Source organism: Leptodactylus fuscus, chromosome 6, assembly GCF_031893055.1.
Source record: "Leptodactylus fuscus isolate aLepFus1 chromosome 6, aLepFus1.hap2, whole genome shotgun sequence".
In the NCBI taxonomy this organism is placed as follows: Eukaryota; Metazoa; Chordata; class Amphibia; order Anura; family Leptodactylidae; genus Leptodactylus; species Leptodactylus fuscus.
Window position 1 is genome coordinate 164,926,393 of NC_134270.1, and position 21,984 is coordinate 164,948,376.

At 44.7% G+C, this 21,984-nt stretch overlaps 1 protein-coding gene across 1 annotated transcript; it reads left to right on the forward strand.

Annotated features, from left to right (window-relative positions):
* Positions 1 to 1,784: 1,784 nt before the first annotated feature.
* On the forward strand, positions 1,785 to 12,131 carry LOC142210121 (IgGFc-binding protein-like). The gene is made up of 10 exons (XM_075279148.1): positions 1,785 to 1,838; positions 2,054 to 2,086; positions 2,968 to 3,042; positions 4,763 to 4,847; positions 5,391 to 5,435; positions 6,203 to 6,262; positions 6,884 to 6,916; positions 8,170 to 8,217; positions 9,906 to 11,132; positions 12,112 to 12,131. The coding sequence occupies exons 1-10, from the start codon at positions 1,785 to 1,787 to the stop codon at positions 12,129 to 12,131; spliced, it is 1,680 nt and encodes a 559-aa protein (XP_075135249.1).
* The last annotated feature ends 9,853 nt before the right edge of the window (positions 12,132 to 21,984 follow it).

Genomic DNA, 21,984 nt, shown 5'->3' on the forward strand with positions numbered 1-21,984 from the left:
AGATTTTTGGTCCGGAACCTGAGGCAGAGGTCCAAAAGCCGGGTAGCCACGACTGAAAGGTGGTGCACCGGCATCCAGCCATGCACTCTGCTCCAGATTAGGCCCAATGAATGGGCCTAGTCCGGAGGATGGAGTGTCTTCAGGCCGAATCATGAGGCGAATCGGCCTGAAGAATGAGCACCTCGCTTTTTTTTTCCAGGAGCTGGAAGAAACGGCTCCCGGTAAAAAACTCTTGAGTGCCTCCCATTGATTTCAATGGGAGCCGTCTTTTTGGTCAGGATTTTGAGGTGGATACGTGTGAACTTACCCTAACTGTATCCTAAAAGTCCTACTTGTAGGACATTTCTCTTCATCAATTTTAAGCAGATTCTGCATTGGAGTCTCCAATGCAAGTGTGAATCCAGATTTAGCACCCCTTATTGTCTGTTTTTATAATGTCTGTTTCTTTTTCTGCTTTCTGAGCATGTGCAAAATATAGCAGATAGATGGAGCCTATAACTCATGACTGTTTGCACAATACTATATATCCGACAATTATTATTATTTTTTTTACTGTTTTCAAGGTCAATTACTCCATGATATTGGTGACGTAAGTGGAAAGATAGAAAGTACATTAGGTGAGTAGTTATAACTCTAGTGCCTTTGTTGATCTGCCTAAAGTATATATATAAATAAAACCTTCATTGGTTTGGGTTCATGTTATATTTGTACACAGTGAATTTCTGGATGATCAACACAATACGGCCATAAAACCTTTTGTTTCATGATCTTTGAGAGATTACAGATGGGGTTACTGGTCATATTCTGGAATTCTGGGGAATGGGGAATATATAGGAAGTTCTGATACGTGTACCTTCTACTCAATCCACTCCTAACTTTGCTATAACCCCTCCCCCCAAAAAAACAAAACAAAACAGTAAAAGCTGCGTTTCCGCAAAGTGGGGCTTCAGCCTAAAATGGCAGAGACTCAGTGACTCTCTGAAAGCGGCTCCTAGATTCCCAAGATCCCAAGATAGGTAATGGTGCTCTGAAAGGATTTCTTTCCAGATCACCCCATATATCTGTATTCAATTCAGGCATTCGATAATGTAGCTTTAGGTGAATACTTTGTAAAGTATTATAGTATATTGAGTGCCTGAATTGAATATTGGTTAAGAGATACATAAATAAATAAATAAATAAATACATACAATCAGTTGATCAGCAGGGGCCCTGTGTATTGGACCCCGCTGATCAACTGATTGTATGTATTGTGGTGCTTTAGTATAGTGACAATGTAATTACAGTCTGTAGTAATAGTGCATGACTACTATAAAACAGATGATGTGTGATGTGACTAGTGAAGGGGCCCCACACAGTATAATATGCTCCACAGTGCCCCCTCACACAGTATAATATTATCCATAATGCCCCCCACACACAGTATAAAATAATCCACAATGGCCCCCAAACACTGTATGTTCTGCAGTGTCCCAAATACAGTATAATATGCTCCACAGTGGCTCCCACACATTATAATATGCTCCAAAGTGACCCTTACACAGTATAGTATGCTCCACAATGATCCACGCACAGTGTAAGAGTAATATGCTCCACAGTGGCCACCACAAAATATAATATGTCGCACAGTAGCCCCACATAGTCTAGTATGCTCCTCACTGTGGTCCCACAAAGTATAAACTATCCCAAGAGCAGACTTCTGTCATGGTAGTCATGAGCCTCGTACCCCTCCAGGGTTACAGATCATTACCCACCTACTCCGAGGGACAGTAATTTGATGAAACATGGCGGAGGCCGCACTTCATCAGGCTTTAGATGCTTTGTCACACTTGATTGAGGTATCTGAAAGGTTAATGCTCAGGAGGCTCTGCATTTCATCAACTCCTTAGCATATGCCATGTTAAAAGTCCTGACATCTTCCATACTATTGACGTTGCGAATGGTTTAAGGTTATGTGCAACGTGGCCTTATCTTGATCAAATGATGTGAAGTTTTGAGATTTATAATTAACATAGAAAAAGTCCATATGCTAATGAAATTTCTATTTTTTAAGGTGGCGCACTGCATGGAATTGGTGAAGCAGCAGGTGAGTATAATGTTTAATGAGAAGCCATTACATTTATATAGGGGGCGCTCTATCCTATGGGTCCCTTGGCAGATACGAATGACGCAGAGCACAGCGCAAGCGTGAACTTAGCATTAATTGTATTTTTCCCCATATAGTAGGCGTACCAGTAGCTGTTGGAACGGGAATACTACAGACTGCATTAGGTAAGTACTGATGGTATAACAGATTTATATTTTTCTAGCCCTGGTTTTAACAAATATATATCATTTAGGCTGGGTAAGATAAAATATATTAACTAAAATTTTTATTTATTCATTTAATTTTTTTTTTTTTTTACATTTTGGTAATTTAGCTAAAATTATAAAATGGGTTTGAAATAAATTCAAATTCTGTCTTTCAGATACTGGAGAAAAAGTTCTATCACCTATAGGTAGAGTTACACATGTCATATATTAATGTTTTCTGATTTTATCACACACTAAGATTTTTAATGGTCATGACGGGTATAGTCACAGGAGAATAATAACAGGTAAATGTAAGTACAGGGGTGGGGAAAGAATCAGGGGGTCTGAAATCAAAAATACTAATGGGAACCCAACTGGTACCAGTGGAGAACAGCACACACCTAACCATAAGGAACCTGATGCTTTTTGACCCTAATTTCCTCCACATTCTCCTTAATCCATGATCCATATATTGGTCAATGATCCATTATTCTTAAATAGAAGAGAATGGGGAAGAATTATCAAGCCCCGCTATCGAGAATCCTTAGTTAGAAAAGTCCCAAAGTAGAGGCGTGCAACTTTTTGAGTTTAGTTGCACAACGATGTAAATTAAGTAAATTTTTGAGAGTTGCAATTAACGTAGAAAAAAGTCCTTTTTTTTTGTTATTTGTGTAGATAATAAGTGACCTCACCATATGCATATATGTATTTTTGAAGGTGAAGCGCTACATGGAGTCGGAGAAGCAGCAGGTGGGTTTAATGCAACTTTTCGTGAATTTCTAGTACACTAGTACAGGTGAATATTGGAACACTGGTGTTTGTGTTTCTAAATAAAATATTGAAAATTGAACATTGACCTCTATAGTTAAAATCAGAGTAGTGTTACAAAAAGTTGCAGTGTAGGCCTACCCTGAAATAAGTACATTTTTGAGAATTTTAACGTAAAAGAAAAGTTCAGTACCACTCTTTAAGGAAACAAGTCATCTTGTCTTCTAAAATTTGATAAATTTTAAAATTATGGCACAAAGTTTAAAATTTTCCAAGAATCCCTTGTCCCAAGTTATTAAATAAGATCTCTTACTCCTCATCCTGCTACTTTGACAATTGCTCATGATGTTAATCACTGTAATAGTAGAACTGGATAAAGACCCCTCGCTCTGCTCCAAATCCCACTGTAACATCTCTGCCTGTTCGGGTCTCTGCGCCACCCTCTGCTCGCGTGCTACGGCGCAGGAGGCGTGTGCAGTTTGATAATCTGCTTAAAGTTTTTAGTTGCACTGTGTGAACACGGCTCTAGTCCTTAATTGGATTTGCACCACACCCATCTTCTGCCAAGGTTGCCTCTGTCCATTAAGTGGTTAATCTTGCCTTGCCCTGTGATTGACAGCTGCCTTTCTGTGAACTCCATGGGCGGGTTCTTCCTCCCTATTTAACCTTGGTTCCCATTTACACCAGTGCTTGTTAGTGCCGTGCGCATACCTGCTCTTACTGTCCCTGTTTGCTTATACTATTATACCTGACCTTGGGCTTTTCTCATTGACTATTCTCTTGACTCCGATTTGGCACTGCATCGCTCTCCTGTTACCGAACCCTGGCTAGCTGACCTCCCTTTGTTGTTGTTCGTCTTGTCTGTGTTTTGTGTTTCACATATTTTGGAGGGATTGTCCTCGTGGTTGTCGCCTATTACCTAGGATAGGGCCTAGCAATAGGAAGTAGAACAAAAAAGAGCAGTAATGGGTGGGCACTCACCAAACATTCTCCAAAGGATGACAGTCGTCTTCTCTTTTCTCTAAAACATATCATTTTATTAGGTGCATAAGTAAAATAAATCCAAAGGGAGGGAGTGATAGCACAATTGGCAAAAAAGAGGCAACAGCCGTTTCGCGTTCACAGTCACGCTTCTTCAAGCCTAAGGTGCAAATGTCTCTTGTACCCCTCCCAGGGTTTAACAGTTCTGGGAATTGCTGTCTTAGCAATTCCCTTACACCCACCCTGTAGTCTTACATTGACATTGAGATGTATTCCTATGGCTACCAGATTGAGCCCAGTCCTACCATTCCTCATTCATAATGATCAGAAGGGTTTCATACAGTGGAGATGACCTCATATATAACCAACAAGACCCTTCTAAATATATCCTGAGCTAAGACTACAAAAGATCCCTCCTGCCTTCTTACCATTGGCGCCAAGAAGGTATTTGACCGTGTGACTGGGGATACCTTGATCCTGGTGATGGTCACGTCTTCACATGTCGCAGTCGCCGACCTTTGTGAGGAGGTCACCGCTGAGCCCTGTGATTGGCTTCTGAGGTCACCTAAAACCAATAGGACGTCATTACTGATAGGGGGATCAGTTTATAAAAGCCTAGAGCTGCTCAAAATAGAGTTCCTGGGAGAAGTGAGTAACATGTGGACCAGGAAACAAGTCTTATCAACCTTACCATAAGCTAATGTGTGTTTCTATTTTGTAGGTGGAATCCTCCATGGCGTTGGTCAAGTGGCAGGTGGGTTCAATAGCGAATTTCACTAGATTTATACTGGTAGACAACTTAGATTGTGAGCCCTATAGGGGACTATGAGAGAGCGAAGGGTGTGGTCTGGGAAGACAGGTACATTCCATCCAGGCAGCTAAAGGGTGTTTGGTAAAGACTCACACCAGGGAGGTCAGCTGGGTAATCAAGGCCTGATATAGTCTGTGTGGCATCACACTGACAGAGCTGACCTGTACAGACAGAACATACAAAGCAGGTACTGTGCCACTCGTTGTTGTTGCCAAGGTGGGAGTCTGGTAGCCAGTCTCCTGTATAGTCAGGGAAAAGTTTGCTTGTGTTTAGTTTAGTTCTCAGCCAAGAAGGCTTTGTTTTGTTTATTTGTGCCTTTGCAAAGGCAATTAATGCACTGCAAGTGAATAAAGCCTGAACTTGTGTGCAATCCAGTGTCCGTATCCCTGTTTCCTGCACTGCTACCGAGCATCTACCTGAGCGATTCCCCACAGGGACAATCAGTGACAATATCTGTAATGCTCTGCGCCGTAAAGCTAAGAGAAATAGTTAAATGACAATAATATAATTTATAGTAATTCTATCTATATTTCATCAGGTCTGCCATTAGCAGTTGGAAGTGGAATGAGAAACACTACGTTAGGTGAGTAGTGACGCCATTTATCATTTCTCAGTTTCTTAGTTTTTCTTACACCTTTTCCCTCTATAAAGGGGTTGGGCTGATTTAATTTCCGTCTTTGTCCTTTCTCTGTGATCACTTGGGAATCTGCCTATTATGAATTGAATCTCTAATTAGGAACAGTTGCAAAATTGATTGTACCTTAAAATTGTTTTTCAGATGTCGGTGGAAAACTTGTATCACCAATAGGTAACGTTAGATTATATTGAGCCACTTAAGAAAGAACAGAACATAAAATTAAATAAAATACCATGAAAATAGATTTAAGGAGGATCTTTCTCCAACTTCAACAAGTCCTACTCTTTGCACAATTTATTAGGCACAGCTCCATTGATTCTGGCACAGTTGGAATTTTTTCTCTAGTCCCCACCTTCTCTGAGCAATCAATGCTGTTCATTTTGGTGCTATTTAGACTCTGTTCTGTAAGGAGGAACAGACAAGGGGTGTGATTCTGAGCTCTGACACTGGCTGCCTCTGATTGGAGCTCTGAATAACACCCCCTGCCTGACATCGCGCATCACACCGGGCATCAAAACTACATTTATTGCTCTGGAATGGTGGGGGCTAGAGGAAAAATTTCAAGTGTGCTGGAATCCATGATGCAGCCCCAAACAGATACTAAGAACTTGAATTGGTGGAGGTGATGAAAGGTCCTCTTTAAGTAATAATACATAAGGAAAGAAGTAATCTAGCCCTTGTACCATGTACTAATGCATGTCTTTATTTTGAAGGTGGAATATTCCAAGGAATTGGTGAAGCAGTAGGTGGGTTCAATCATGAATTAAGTCTAGGTAATTGTTTTCAGCATAGCAATATCAACTCCAAAATTATACCTTAAAATAGGCCATCAGCAAATGTGTGACCATACAGATCCAAACCCTAGGATCCCTTGAAATGAGGAGAACAAACTAGACTTAAAGGGATTATTCAGGATTAGTAAACGTGGCTGCTTTTTATTACTCAGGAAGTGACATCACATTCTGTAGGCCACATGGCAATGCTCCCATGCAAATGACCAACCTATATGATGTCACTTCCTGACAGCAGCCATGTTTTCTAATCCTGGATAACCCTATAATCAAGTTCTGCCGTACTAATTTTAAAAACATCTTAGTTGCACTACCATGCTCAGCCACTCATAAGCGCTGTTGAGTCTGTACTAGCAGCAAAAAGGTCAGGAAGCGCAGTTGACCTTTGGAAACTTGGAGAGCCTTGGAGAGAATTTCTTGTGATCTGAAGAGGTTACATTGAGACAGTGAAGAACAGTCTAAAACGTTGAGGACACTTTGAGGACAGCAGATATTTTTGAAATTTTTGTCAGTTTTCCACCAAAAAGTTTAGAGCTTCAAAACATAGACATCATTTTCATACTCATATAGGCCTTATTCTAACATGTAGTTTTATTCTTGTAGGTGGAATCCTTCATGGAACAGGTGAAACACCAGGTGGGCATAATAATGTATCCAGTGGTTTATTACAGAACAATATATACCTGAAAACCATGCCAATGACCGATTCCTGGGCCGTAGAGTAGACCATCCAGAACTAGAAGTATAGCAGTCAAAAAACAAACCGAGTCCTGCCCCACTAACATAAGGAGGACCCGTCACCAGGACTGAAAAGCCCAATGACATATATCATTTGATTGGCGTGGTCACTCTGATGTTTTGTGTATCCAAATTTATTCAGCTATTCCAAAGATATCAGACATTTTAATACTAATGCACTTAGGTTATACTATCCAAGTGGGGGGTATCACTACATGACTTCACCCCCAGAGAAACCATAGTCTTACCGCCCACTTTATCATTATCATTAGGACAACAGTCTTGTCAGAGTGAGGGTTCAAATATTAGGACCGCCCCAATTTCCAAAAAGGTTCCCTTGAATCCCCTTCTGAATGGAGTGGCAATCCTCCAGATGCAGCGCATCTGTGCAACTCTATGGGACTGCTGCAGTTAGCTGAACATTGCACTTGATTTTTCTTTGGCAGGTTCGGTCTATAGATGAACGGAACAGCAGAATGTCTGCACAACCGTCGTTCCATTCAGACAGGGATTCCAGGTCGTCTTGTTCTTGTGTTTGAGTTGGGCCTATTGGTCAGGATTCCCCCTGATCAGACTCATATCTCCTTTCCTGTGGATAAGGAATATTTGACTTTGTAGAAAAACCTCTTTAAACAGTGCAGAGGACCTAAACTTAGGTCATCAATAAGGGGGTCTAACACCTTGATCAACTGTTTGAAGGGCCATGGCAATTGTGTGAGTGCCCTGACCCCTTCACTGTTTTATTGCACATCATCTGTTTAATAGCAGTCATACAATGTAATTACAGGCTTTTCCCATTTCAATGTATAAAATGAGGCTGTAATTACAACACACAACTACTATGAAACATATGATATGTGATATAAACAGTGAAGAGGTCATGGCTCTTGCATAAGGAAAACTCTTCCTTTTGGATAAGGATGTTTGAACTTTGTCAATTGCAATGAAAACCTATTTTTTTTTTAAATTATAATAAAGGAAATATTAGCAGGAAAATAGGTAATTTTTGCCAGTATGTAAAATATATAAATACATAGTCAATGGATGATAACAATTGGTGAGCTTTTACTTGTAATACTCCGCTTGGCCACATGGAGTGCTGTTAAGAATATGTTCACCTGATACTAATATTTTGATTATCTTGCCAACAGGGAAATCGTCGCTTCAAGTTGGTGAAAATTTCACACAAAATGTGTTTGGTGAGTTTTTAAAATACCAATTCCATAAAATGTTAATGAATATAAAATTTATATGGAGGACATCATAAATACATCCTCTCATTGGGTTAATGTGAAGATTTCCACCTCTGTACACTGCTACAGTACATGTTGGGACTATATAATAGGAAATAGATCAGGGAATAAATCTGAATTACTGTACAAATATTGCAGTTTTTAGGAGTATCGGTATTGACATAGGCACAGGGACGTGTCAGTAGAGTATGGAATGGTATGAAGTCAATATCTCAGGGCAACCTTATTTGGATAGAAAATCAAAGTTTCATATAGATACATGAAACCTTGTTATCATGCACAGGGTCAGAAATACATCTTTCCAATATTTTAATGTGAAAATGTTCAGCCGTACAGAATAGGTTGGTGCTGGATAAATACAAAGAATTACACTTATTTCCTAAAAATTACCGCACCCAGATAGAAATGTTGGATTGCTGCAAAACTCATCCTGGAGTTATGTGTCAGGCAGATCCGTAAATGATTAGACTTGGACACTGAGCCTAAAATTGCTTCCACTGCTGCCCTATAAAAAACTCTCAGAGGCTTCTTTTGGGTAGTGTACAACACTGGATTGCACAATTTAGCCACTAAAACTCTCAGAAGAAATGACATACTGTATCAGTTTCTGCAATGACACTGTCTATATAATGTGTGAGCAATGTCTCCATCCTTACAATCTTTGTCCCATATGTAAATTTGGTCAAAGGGGTGGAGAGCTGGTTACATGAATTCAAGCTTTCAACACTTGATCTCATCACCAGTTCAGACCGAGACAATCTTGCACATGTACCATGTAAGTCAAGCTCAGCACTGGAGCTGGGTGTGCATTTCATCATTGTAACGGGATAATATCCATAGCATGGGGGAGGGTCATAGCAGTGGAAGGGGAATGGAGGCTGCTGAGATGTAAATATGATATTGATTCTTCAAAACTATATGCAGTTGTGTAGACAGTAGAGATGAGCGAACACTAAAATGTCTGAGGTTCGAAATCCGATTCGAACAGCCGCACACTGTTTGACTGTTTGAACGGATTTCGAACCCCATTATAGTCTATGGGGGAAATGCTCGTTTCAGAGGTACGCAAAATTCGATAAAATTATACTTACCAAGTCCACGAGTACCGGTCGGGCTGGATTCTCCTTGAAGTCTTCTCCCAGCGCAGCGCCCCCGCGGCGTCTTCTGGCTGGAATTCACTCTGCCTAGGCATCGGGGCCTAGGCAGAGCCGACTGTGCATGCGCGGTCGGTTCTGCCCGGCCCGACGCCTGAGCAGAGCCGACTGTGCATGCGAGGGCATACCCGCGCATGCGCAGTCGGCTCTGCCTAGGCCGGATGCCTAGGCAGAGTGAATTCCAGCTGGAAGACGCCGCGGGGATGCTGCACGGAGAAGAGTTCTAAAGGTAAGAGAAGAACCAGCGTTGATTGGCAATGTATAGCATTCTGCCAATCAACGCTGGTTCTGCATCGAACATTAAACTTTGAACAGCTAGTAGTGTTCGATCGAGTACGAGTATTTCGAATACCGTAGTATTCCATCGAACACCTACTCGATCGAACACTACTCGCTCATCTCTAGTAGACAGTTTACATTTAAGACAATAAGATCTCCTGAAGACCCTTCTAAGTATTAATCTACAACGTTCATCTACAGGCTGGAGGAAAAGGACCACACAAGGAAGATACTTTCTTGCAGCGTTTATGCACAACTCATTCTCCACCGAAATCCCTTTGAGGGAAATCCTGGTGACTGGGATTTCACCTTCCACCTCGGTAACCATCTCCATCAACAAGTCAAATTTTAAAAAGGAAGTCAAAGTTGGAAAAGGAGAAACAGTAACAATTCAGCTTCCAAGATCAAGGGAAAGAACAGGATCTGGGATATGTCCATGTAGCACCATCATTAAAGCCGATGCCGATATCACTGTGATGTCCCGTTCCTTTAAGGGAACCAGTGGAGATGTTGCTTTGATGTACCCAGTTGACCAATGGGGAAAAGATCACTACATAGTCACCCCTTTCATTAAATCTTCAGATCACTATACAGAGTTTGGTGTCCTTGCCCAGGAATTTCCAACAACAGTCACCATGGTCCTCAGCACATCCCTGCTATTCAACGAGAAGTATTATCGGAAAGGCAAAACGTTGACGGTGAATCTAGAACCGTTCCAGTTTCTGCAGATTCAGAGTAAAGATGATCTCTCTGGAACCAGGATAAACTCTCAACACCCCGTGGCTGTCCTATCTGGCCACTCATGTGCTCCTAGTAAAGTAGGTTGTAGTCATGTGTACGAACAACTCCAACCTGTTGAACATTGGGGAACTTCCTACTTTGTTCCATGCCTGTCCTTGCAGCCAACATATGACATCGTTTATGTCTTTTCTTCTAAATCAACTTTTTTTGAATACCAGTCAGGTGGAAAGAGGGTAAAGGGAAAAGCAGAAGCAGGACAACTGATGACTCTTAAAGTCTCCGCATCTTCACCCTTATCCATCCACAGCGAAGAGAGAATTCAAGTCTTGTTTTATGGGACTGGTGGAAAAACTCAAGGCATGCCCTTTGGATCTTTCCTGACCAAAATACCTGACATCGAGTCCTTCAGTCTTACGTATAACCTCATCGGACAGAAGGGTTTTGACAATAATTTGGCTCTTATCATAGCAAAGACCTCGAGTGGACCTGAAATAACATATAATGGGAAAGGTCTACGAAATACGAAGTGGAATGTGTTCGCTCAGTCCGAATATTCTTGGTCAGAATATTATTATGGAGGTGGCTTCAGCTCTAACACGGTGCAACATGGCACAACACCTTTTGGTCTTCTAATCATCGGTTTCTCAAGAAATATGGCCTATGGGTCAGTGGCTCCGGGTATAGAAGGTGTGTACTGTATTTTATATTCATCAATTTGCATCTATTACATTTTTTCTTGACTATTATAAATTGGGGTCTATCACCATCATCTTCCTCATTATGTTTGTAAGGTTGTATTCCCATATGGGATACTTAAAGCCAGAGAATATGTTATAAATGTACAAAACATGTCGGCCGCACCTTTAGAACCTGCATCTAATCTGGGAACAGCAAACCCTGTGGAGAGGAGGCCATATTATGAGCAGCTCTATTCTACTAATTCTATGGGATGGGCTGCACAAGTCATTCCTGCTCCACTAAGGATTCTGGGTAAAAAATATGCAAATCTATTTCTATCCTATCCCTAGCGGAGCAGGAATGACTTGTAAGTCTCCGTACTGCCTATGTAGGCACACACTCTCCCTAAGGTGTACGATTATCCCCTGACCCTGGTCTATAGTCTCTCACTCTGCCAAATCAGTATCCCTACGCTATGCTGAGGAGGCCCAAAAGACCGAAACAGCGCTGGCCATAGGTGGGAATCTGTTCCTTTTGGAATAGAAATACTAATTTGGCAATTAAATCCACATCATGATGGTAGGCTTATTAACTGAGTCATGCATGATGTTAAGGATGCTGCCCTCTAGAGGGCGGTGTATAGAGGCACTGTTCTCCTAATTACATCCTGGAGAATAGATTTGGATATTTTTACATAGGTTAGTAAATCCCCCTCTACTGTTGAGAGGAACATGTCTAGAACAAACTGAAGGAAATGAGCCATAGGAGCCACCGATACCTCATCGCCAAATTCAGAATTTATAAGATAATGCTAATTGTAGATGAAATATAAGAAAGTCAAAACTAACAAGTAACTCTCACTGTTTTTATTTTTCCTAGAACCGAAAACTGTATTACCCGCGATTACTGGTAATTACTTCCATACCTAATAGTAACCAAACCTATTGTATATAGACTGTCTATAGACTCTGTCTTTTACATTTTCTAGATGTGGCCCCAAATGATTGATTAATTTTTCAAGACAATATCGTTCCTTAATAGAGATGAGCGAACAGTGTTCTATCGAACTCATGTTCGATCGGATATTAGGCTGTTCGGCATGTTCGAATCGAATCGAACACCGCGTGGTAAAGTGCGCCATTACTCGATTCCCCTCCCACCTTCCCTGGCGCCTTTTTTGCTCCAATAACAGCGCAGGGTAGGTGGGACAGGAACTACAACACCGGTGACGTTGAGAAAAGTAGGCAAAACCCATTGGCTGCCGAAAACATGTGACCTCTAATTTAAAAGAACAGCGCCGCCCAGGTTCGCGTCATTCTGAGCTTGCAATTCACCGAGGACGGAGGTTTCCGTCCAGCTAGCTAGGGCTTAGATTCTGGGTAGGCAGGGACAGGCTAGGATAGGAAGGAGAAGACAACCAACAGCTCTTGTAAGAGCTAAATTCCAGGGAGAAGCTTGTCAGTGTAACGTGGCACTGACGGGCTCAATCGCCGCAACCCAGCTTTCCCAGGATCCTGAATGGAATACACTGTCAGTGTATTCCCGTATACCCGATATATACCCCGATACCCGTTCCAACGGTGTGCCCCCCCACCTTCACCCCAGAAATACCCTGCAAGTCCCCTAGCAATAGAATTGGGGCTATATACACCCACAATTTTTACTACTGGTATACAGTGCCATTGTCTGACTGGGAATTCAAAGAGTATATTGGGAATACAAATACCCTCATTTCTTGCTACTGCCATATAGTGCCAGTGTCTGACTGGGAATTCAAAGAATATATTGGGGTTACGTGCACCCACAATTTTTACTACTGGTATACAGTGCCATTGTCTGACTGGGAATTCAAAGAATATATTGGGAATACAAATACCCTCATTTCTTGCTACTGCCATATAGTGCCAGTGTCTGACTGGGAATTCAAAGAATATATTGGGGTTACGTGCACCCACAATTTTTACTACTGGTATACAGTGCCATTGTCTGACTGGGAATTCAAAGAATATATTGGGGTTATAAATACCCTCATTTCTTGCTACTGCCATATAGTGCCAGTTTCTGACTGGTAATTCAAAGAATATATTGGGGTTACGTGCACCCACAATTTTTACTACTGGTATACAGTGCCATTGTCTGACTGGGAATTCAAAGAATATATTGGGAATACAAATACCCTCATTTCTTGCTACTGCCATATAGTGCCAGTGTCTGACTGGGAATTCAAAGAATATATTGGGGTTACGTGCACCCACAATTTTTACTACTGGTATACAGTGCCATTGTCTGACTGGGAATTCAAAGAATATATTGGGAATACAAATACCCTCATTTCTTGCTACTGCCATATAGTGCCAGTTTCTGACTGGTAATTCAAAGAATATATTGGGGTTACGTGCACCCACAATTTTTACTACTGGTATACAGTGCCATTGTCTGACTGGGAATTCAAAGAATATATTGGGAATACAAATACCCTCATTTCTTGCTACTGCCATATAGTGCCAGTGTCTGACTGGGAATTCAAAGAATATATTGGGGTTACGTGCACCCACAATTTTTACTACTGGTATACAGTGCCATTGTCTGACTGGGAATTCAAAGAATATATTGGGAATACAAATACCCTCATTTCTTGCTACTGCCATATAGTGCCAGTGTCTGACTGGGAATTCAAAGAATATATTGGGGTTACGTGCACCCACAATTTTTACTACTGGTATACAGTGCCATTGTCTGACTGGGAATTCAAAGAATATATTGGGAATACAAATACCCTCATTTCTTGCTACTGCCATATAGTGCCAGTGTCTGACTGGGAATTCAAAGAATATATTGGGGTTACGTGCACCCACAATTTTTACTACTGGTATACAGTGCCATTGTCTGACTGGGAATTCAAAGAATATATTGGGAATACAAATACCCTCATTTCTTGCTACTGCCATATAGTGCCAGTGTCTGACTGGGAAATCAAAGAATATATTGGGGTTACGTGCACCCACAATTTTTACTACTGGTATACAGTGCCATTGTCTGACTGGGAATTCAAAGAATATATTGGGAATACAAATACCCTCATTTCTTGCTACTGCCATATAGTGCCAGTGTCTGACTGGGAAATCAAAGAATATATTGGGGTTACGTGCACCCACAATTTTTACTACTGGTATACAGTGCCATTGTCTGACTGGGAATTCAAAGAATATATTGGGAATACAAATACCCTCATTTCTTGCTACTGCCATATAGTGCCAGTGTCTGACTGGGAATTCAAAGAATATATTGGGGTTACGTGCACCCACAATTTTTACTACTGGTATACAGTGCCATTGTCTGACTGGGAATTCAAAGAATATATTGGGAATACAAATACCCTCATTTCTTGCTACTGCCATATAGTGCCAGTGTCTGACTGGGAATTCAAAGAATATATTGGGGTTACGTGCACCCACAATTTTTACTACTGGTATACAGTGCCATTGTCTGACTGGGAATTCAAAGAATATATTGGGGTTATAAATACCCTCATTTCTTGCTACTGCCATATAGTGCCAGTTTCTGACTGGTAATTCAAAGAATATATTGGGGTTACGTGCACCCACAATTTTTACTACTGGTATACAGTGCCATTGTCTGACTGGGAATTCAAAGAATATATTGGGGTTATAAATACCCTCATTTCTTGCTACTGCCATATAGTGCCAGTTTCTGACTGGTAATTCAAAGAATATATTGGGGTTACGTGCACCCACAATTTTTACTACTGGTATACAGTGCCATTGTCTGACTGGGAATTCAAAGAATATATTGGGGTTATAAATACCCTCATTTCTTGCTACTGCCATATAGTGCCAGTTTCTGACTGGTAATTCAAAGAATATATTGGGGTTACGTGCACCCACAATTTTTACTACTGGTATACAGTGCCATTGTCTGACTGGGAATTCAAAGAATATATTGGGGTTATAAATACCCTCATTTCTTGCTACTGCCATATAGTGCCAGTTTCTGACTGGTAATTCAAAGAATATATTGGGGTTACGTGCACCCACAATTTTTACTACTGGTATGCAGTGCCATTGTCTGACTGGGAATTCAAAGAATATATTGGGGTTATAAATACCCTCATTTCTTGCTACTGCCATATAGTGCCAGTTTCTGACTGGTAATTCAAAGAATATATTGGGGTTACGTGCACCCACAATTTTTACTACTGGTATACAGTGCCATTGTCTGACTGGGAATTCAAAGAATATATTGGGAATACAAATACCCTCTTTTCTTGCTACTGCCATATAGTGCCAGTGTCTGACTGGGAATTCAAAGAATATATTGGGGTTACGTGCACCCACAATTTTTACTACTGGTATACAGTGCCATTGTCTGACTGGGAATTCAAAGAATATATTGGGGTTATAAATACCCTCATTTCTTGCTACTGCCATATAGTGCCAGTTTCTGACTGGTAATTCAAAGAATATATTGGGGTTACGTGCACCCACAATTTTTACTACTGGTATACAGTGCTAATTTCTAACTAGGAATTCAAAATGCGCAAGGCTCCCGGAAAGGGACGTGGACGAGGCCGTGGGCGAGGTCGGGGGAATGGTTCTGGGGAGCAAGGTAGCAGTGAAGCCACAGGGCGTCCCGTGCCTACTCCTGTGGGGCAGCAAGCATTGCGCCACTCCACAGTGCCAGGGTTGCTTGCCACATTAACTAAACTGCAGGGTACAAACCTTAGTAGGCCCGAGAACCAGGAACAGGTCTTGCAATGGCTGTCAGAGAACGCTTACAGCACATTGTCCAGCAGCCAGTCAGACTCTGCCTCCTCTCCTCCTATTACCCAACAGTCTTGTCTTCCTTCCTCCCAAAATTCCGAAGCTTTACAGAACAATAACCCAAACTGTCCCTGCTCCCCAGAGCTGTTCTCCGCTCCTTTCATTGTCCCTCAACCTGCCTCTCCACGTCACGATTCCACGAACCTAACAGAGGAGCATCTGTGTCCAGATGCTCAAACACTAGAGTCTCCTCCATCTCCGTTCGATTTGGTGGTGGATGACCAGCAACCCACCCTCATCGACGATGATGTGACGCAGTTGCCGTCAGGGCATCCAGTTGACCGGCGCATTGTGCGGGAGGAGGAGATGAGACAGGAGTTGGAAGAGGAAGTGGTGGATGATGAGGACACTGACCCGACCTGGACAGGGGGGATGTCAAGCGGGGAAAGTAGTGTGGATGTTGAGGCAGGTGCAGCACCAAAAAGGGTAGCTAGAGGCAGAGGCAGAGGTCAGCAGCTTAGGCGAAGCCAGGCCACACCCGGAATCTCCCAAGATGTTCCAGTTCGTACCCAGCCCCGAAAAACTCCCACCTCGAGGGCACGTTTCTCGAAGGTGTGGAGTTTTTTCAAGGAATGCGCCGAGGACAGATATAGTGTTGTCTGCACAATTTGCCTCTCGAAATTGATTAGGGGCTCTGAGAAGAGCAACCTGTCCACCACTTCAATGCGCCGTCATTTGGAATCCAAGCACTGGAATCAGTGGCAGGCAGCAACGGCAGGACAAAGGCCGCCTGCCGTTCACGCCACTGCCACTGCCTCTGCCACTGCCTCTGCCTCTGCCACTGCCACTGCTGACTGTGCTGGCGATGCACTCCAGAGGACGAGCCAGGACACCACTTCATCTGCCTCCGCCACTTTGTTGACTTCTACCTCATCCTCCCCTGGTCCTGTCTTATCTCCTTCTCCTGCACCATCAAAGGCACCATCAGGCGTTTCTTTACAACAACCCACCATCTCTCAGACATTGGAGCGGCGGCAGAAATACACTGCTAACCACCCACACGCGCAAGCCTTGAACGCCAACATCGCTAAACTGCTGGCCCAGGAGATGTTGGCGTTCCGGCTTGTTGAAACTCCCGCCTTCCTGGACCTGATGGCAACTGCGGCACCTCGCTATGCCGTCCCTAGCCGTCACTACTTCTCCCGGTGTGCCGTCCCCGCCTTGCACCAGCACGTGTCACTCAACATCAGGCGGGCCCTTAGTTCCGCGCTTTGCACAAAGGTCCACTTGACCACCGACGCGTGGACAAGTGCATGCGGACAGGGACGCTACATTTCACTGACGGCACACTGGGTGAATGTAGTTGAGGCTGGGACTGCTTCCCAAACTGGCCCGGTGTACCTCGTCTCCCCGCCTAACATTCCTGGCAGGGACACGAGAAGAACACCCCCCTCCTCCTCCTCCTCTACCGCCTCCTCCTCCGCCACCGCCTCCTCCTCTGCCACCGCCTCCTCCTCCGCTGTTAGATTGACCCCAGCTACGAGTTGGAAACGTTGCAGCACTGGCGTTGGTAGACGTCAGCAGGCTGTGCTGAAGCTGATCAGCTTGGGGGACAGACAGCACACTGCCTCCGAGGTGAGGGATGCCCTCCTCGATGAGACGGCAATATGGTTTGAGCCGCTGCACCTGGGCCCAGGCATGGTCGTTTGTGATAACGGCCGGAACCTGGTAGCAGCTCTGGAGCTTGCCGGACTCCAACATGTTCCATGCCTGGCCCACGTCTTCAACCTAGTGGTGCAACGTTTCCTAAAGAGCTACCCCAATGTTCCAGAGCTACTGGTGAAAGTGCGGCGCATGTGCGCCCACTTTCGCAAGTCGACAGTAGCCGCTGCTAGCTTAAAATCTCTCCAGCAACGCCTGCATGTGCCACAACACCGGCTTTTGTGCGACGTCCCCACACGCTGGAACTCAACGTTTCAGATGTTGAATAGAGTGGTTGAGCAGCAGAGACCTTTGATGGAATACCAGCTACAAAACCCTAGGGTGCCACAAAGTCAGCTGCCTCAGTTTCACATCCATGAGTGGCCATGGATGAGAGACCTTTGTGACATCCTACGGGTCTTTGAGGAGTCCACAAGGAGGGTGAGCTCTGAGGATGCGATGGTGAGCCTTACAATCCCGCTCTTGTGTGTTCTGAGAGAATCCCTGATTGACATCAGGGATAACTCAGATCACACAGAGGAGTTAGGGATAGCATCCGATCCGTCACAGCTGGAGAGTAGGTCCACACATCTGTCCGCTTCACTGCGTTTAATGGAGGAGGAGGAGGAGGAGGAGGAGGAAGAAGAGTTGTCCGATGATGTGATGGTGATACAGGAGGCTTCCGGGCAACTTCGAATCGTCCCATTGTTGCAGCGCGGATGGGTAGACATGGAGGATGAGGAGGAAATGGAGATTGAACTTTCCGGTGGGGCCAGAGGAGTCATGCCAACTAACACTGTGGCAGACATGGCTGAGTTCATGTTGGGGTGCTTTACAACCGACAAGCGTATTGTCAAAATCATGGAGGACAACCAGTACTGGATCTTTGCTATCCTTGACCCCCGGTATAAAAACAACATCTCGTCTTTTATTCCGGTAGAGGGGAGGGCCAATTGCATCAATGCTTGCCACAGGCAATTGGTGCAGAATATGATGGAGATGTTTCCAGCATGTGACGTTGGCGGCAGGGAGGGCAGTTCCTCCAGTAGGCAACCAAGTTCTCACCGGTCCACACAAACGAGGGGCACACTGTCTAAGGTCTGGGACACCTTGATGGCACCCCCTCGCCAAAGTGCCGCCACGGAGGGTCCTAGTGTCACCAGGCGTGAGAAGTATAGGCGCATGTTGCGGGAATACCTTTCCGACCACAGCCCTGTCCTCTCCGACCCCTCTGCGCCCTACACGTATTGGGTGTCGAAGTTGGACCTGTGGCTTGAACTTGCCCTATATGCCTTGGAGGTGCTGTCCTGTCCTGCCGCCAGCGTCCTATCTGAGAGGGTGTTCAGTGCAGCCGGTGGCATCATCACTGACAAGCGCACCCGTCTGTCAGCTGAGAGTGCCGACCGGCTCACTTTGATAAAAATGAACCACCACTGGATAGAGCCTTCATTTTTGTGCCCACCTGTGTAAAGCACCCCAACATGAAACTCCATGTCTGTACTCAACCTCTCCAATTCCTCCGCATCCTCATACTCATCCACCATAAGCGTTGCACAATTCTGCTAATACTAGGCTCCCTCCAACATGATTTCCCCCAACTCTGCTGGTTAGAGGCTCCCTCCACCCTGATTTCCACTAACTCTGCTGGTTAGAGGCTCCCTCCACCCTGCTTTCCCACAACTCTGCTGGTTAGAGGCTCCCTCCACCATGAATTTGCCCAAACTGGGCTGGTTAGAGGCTCCCTCCACCATGAATTGGTCCAAACTGGGTTTTTTAGAGGCTCCCTCCACCATGAATTGGTCCAAACTGGGGTTTTTAGAGGCTCCCTCCACCATGAATTGGTCCAAACTGGGCTGTTTAGCGGCTCCATCCACCATTAATTGGTCCAAACTGGGCTGGTTAGAGGCTCCCTCCACCATGAATTTGCCCAAACTGGGCTGTTTAGAGGCTCCCTCCACCATGAATTTGCCCAAACTGGGCTGGTTAGAGGCTCCCTCCACCATGAATTGGTCCAAACTGGGCTGTTTAGAGGCTCCCTCCACCATTAATTGGTCCAAACTGGGCTGGTTAGAGGCTCCCTCCACCATGAATTTCCCAAAACTTGGCTGTTTAGAGGCTCCCTCCACCATTAATTGGTCCAAACTGGGCTGGTTAGAGGCTCCCTCCACCATGAATTTGCCCAAACTGGGCTGTTTAGAGGCTCCCTCCACCATGAATTGGTCCAAACTGGGTTTTTTAGAGGCTCCCTCCACCATGAATTGGTCCAAACTGGGCTGTTTAGAGGCTCCCTCCACCATGAATTTGCCCAAACTGGGCTGTTTAGCGGCTCCCTCCACCATTAATTGGTCCAAACTGGGCTGGTTAGAGGCTCCCTCCACCATGAATTTGCCCAAACTGGGCTGTTTAGAGGCTCCCTCCACCATGAATTTGCCCAAACTGGGCTGGTTAGAGGCTCCCTCCACCATGAATTGGTCCAAACTGGGTTTTTTAGAGGCTCCCTCCACCATGAATTTGCCCAAACTGGGCTGTTTAGAGGCTTCCTCCACCATGAATTTGCCCAAACTGGGCTGGTTAGAGGCTCCCTCCACCATGAATTGGTCCAAACTGGGGTTTTTAGAGGCTCCCTCCACCATGAATTGGTCCAAACTTGGCTGTTTAGAGGCTCCCTCCACCATGAATTGGTCCAAACTGGGGTGGTTAGAGGCTCCCTCCACCATTAATTTGCCCAAACTGGGCTGTTTAGAGGCTCCCTCCACCATGAATTTGCCCAAACTGGGCTGGTTAGAGGCTCCCTCCACCATGAATTGGTCCAAACTGGGGTTTTTAGAGGCTCCCTCCACCATGAATTGGTCCAAACTTGGCTGTTTAGAGGCTCCCTCCACCATGAATTGGTCCAAACTGGGGTGGTTAGAGGCTCCCTCCACCATTAATTGGTCCAAACTGGGCTGGTTAGAGGCTCCCTCCACCATTAATTGGTCCAAACTGGGCTGGTTAGAGGCTCCCTCCACCATTAATTGGTCCAAACTGGGCTGGTTAGAGGCTCCCTCCACCATGAATTTGCCCAAACTGGGCTGTTTAGAGGCTCCCTCCACCATGAATTGGTCCAAACTGGGCTGTTTAGAGGCTCCCTCCACCATGAATTGGTCCAAACTTGGCTGTTTAGAGGCTCCCTCCACCATGAATTGGTCCAAACTGGGGTGGTTAGAGGCTCCCTCCACCATTAATTGGTCCAAACTGGGCTGGTTAGAGGCTCCCTCCACCATTAATTGGTCCAAACTGGGCTGGTTAGAGGCTCCCTCCACCATTAATTGGTCCAAACTGGGCTGGTTAGAGGCTCCCTCCACCATGAATTTGCCCAAACTGGGCTGTTTAGAGGCTCCCTCCACCATGAATTGGTCCAAACTGGGTTTTTTAGAGGCTCCCTCCACCATGAATTGGTCCAAACTGGGCTGTTTAGAGGCTCCCTCCACCATGAATTTGCCCAAACTGGGCTGTTTAGCGGCTCCCTCCACCATTAATTGGTCCAAACTGGGCTGGTTAGAGGCTCCCTCCACCATGAATTTGCCCAAACTGGGCTGTTTAGAGGCTCCCTCCACCATGAATTTGCCCAAACTGGGCTGGTTAGAGGCTCCCTCCACCATGAATTGGTCCAAACTGGGGTTTTTAGAGGCTCCCTCCACCATGAATTGGTCCAAACTTGGCTGTTTAGAGGCTCCCTCCACCATGAATTGGTCCAAACTGGGGTGGTTAGAGGCTCCCTCCACCATTAATTGGTCCAAACTGGGCTGGTTAGAGGCTCCCTCCACCATTAATTGGTCCAAACTGGGCTGGTTAGAGGCTCCCTCCACCATTAATTGGTCCAAACTGGGCTGGTTAGAGGCTCCCTCCACCATGAATTTGCCCAAACTGGGCTGTTTAGAGGCTCCCTCCACCATGAATTGGTCCAAACTGGGTTTTTTAGAGGCTCCCTCCACCATGAATTGGTCCAAACTGGGCTGTTTAGAGGCTCCCTCCACCATGAATTTGCCCAAACTGGGCTGTTTAGCGGCTCCCTCCACCATTAATTGGTCCAAACTGGGCTGGTTAGAGGCTCCCTCCACCATGAATTTGCCCAAACTGGGCTGTTTAGAGGCTCCCTCCACCATGAATTTGCCCAAACTGGGCTGGTTAGAGGCTCCCTCCACCATGAATTGGTCCAAACTGGGGTTTTTAGAGGCTCCCTCCACCATGAATTGGTCCAAACTTGGCTGTTTAGAGGCTCCCTCCACCATGAATTGGTCCAAACTGGGGTGGTTAGAGGCTCCCTCCACCATTAATTGGTCCAAACTGGGCTGGTTAGAGGCTCCCTCCACCATTAATTGGTCCAAACTGGGCTGGTT

Excerpts from the sequence above, each read along its gene's own strand:
- LOC142210121 (XM_075279148.1), top strand. The coding sequence starts at position 1,785 with ATGGCGGAGGCCGCACTTCATCAGGCTTTAGATGCTTTGTCACACTTG. Across the intron at positions 3,043-4,762 it reads TGGAGTCGGAGAAGCAGCAG|GTGGAATCCTCCATGGCGTT; the intron begins GTGGGTTTAATG and ends TCTATTTTGTAG. Across the intron at positions 11,133-12,111 it reads AGTGGCTCCGGGTATAGAAG|ATGTGGCCCCAAATGATTGA; the intron begins GTGTGTACTGTA and ends TACATTTTCTAG.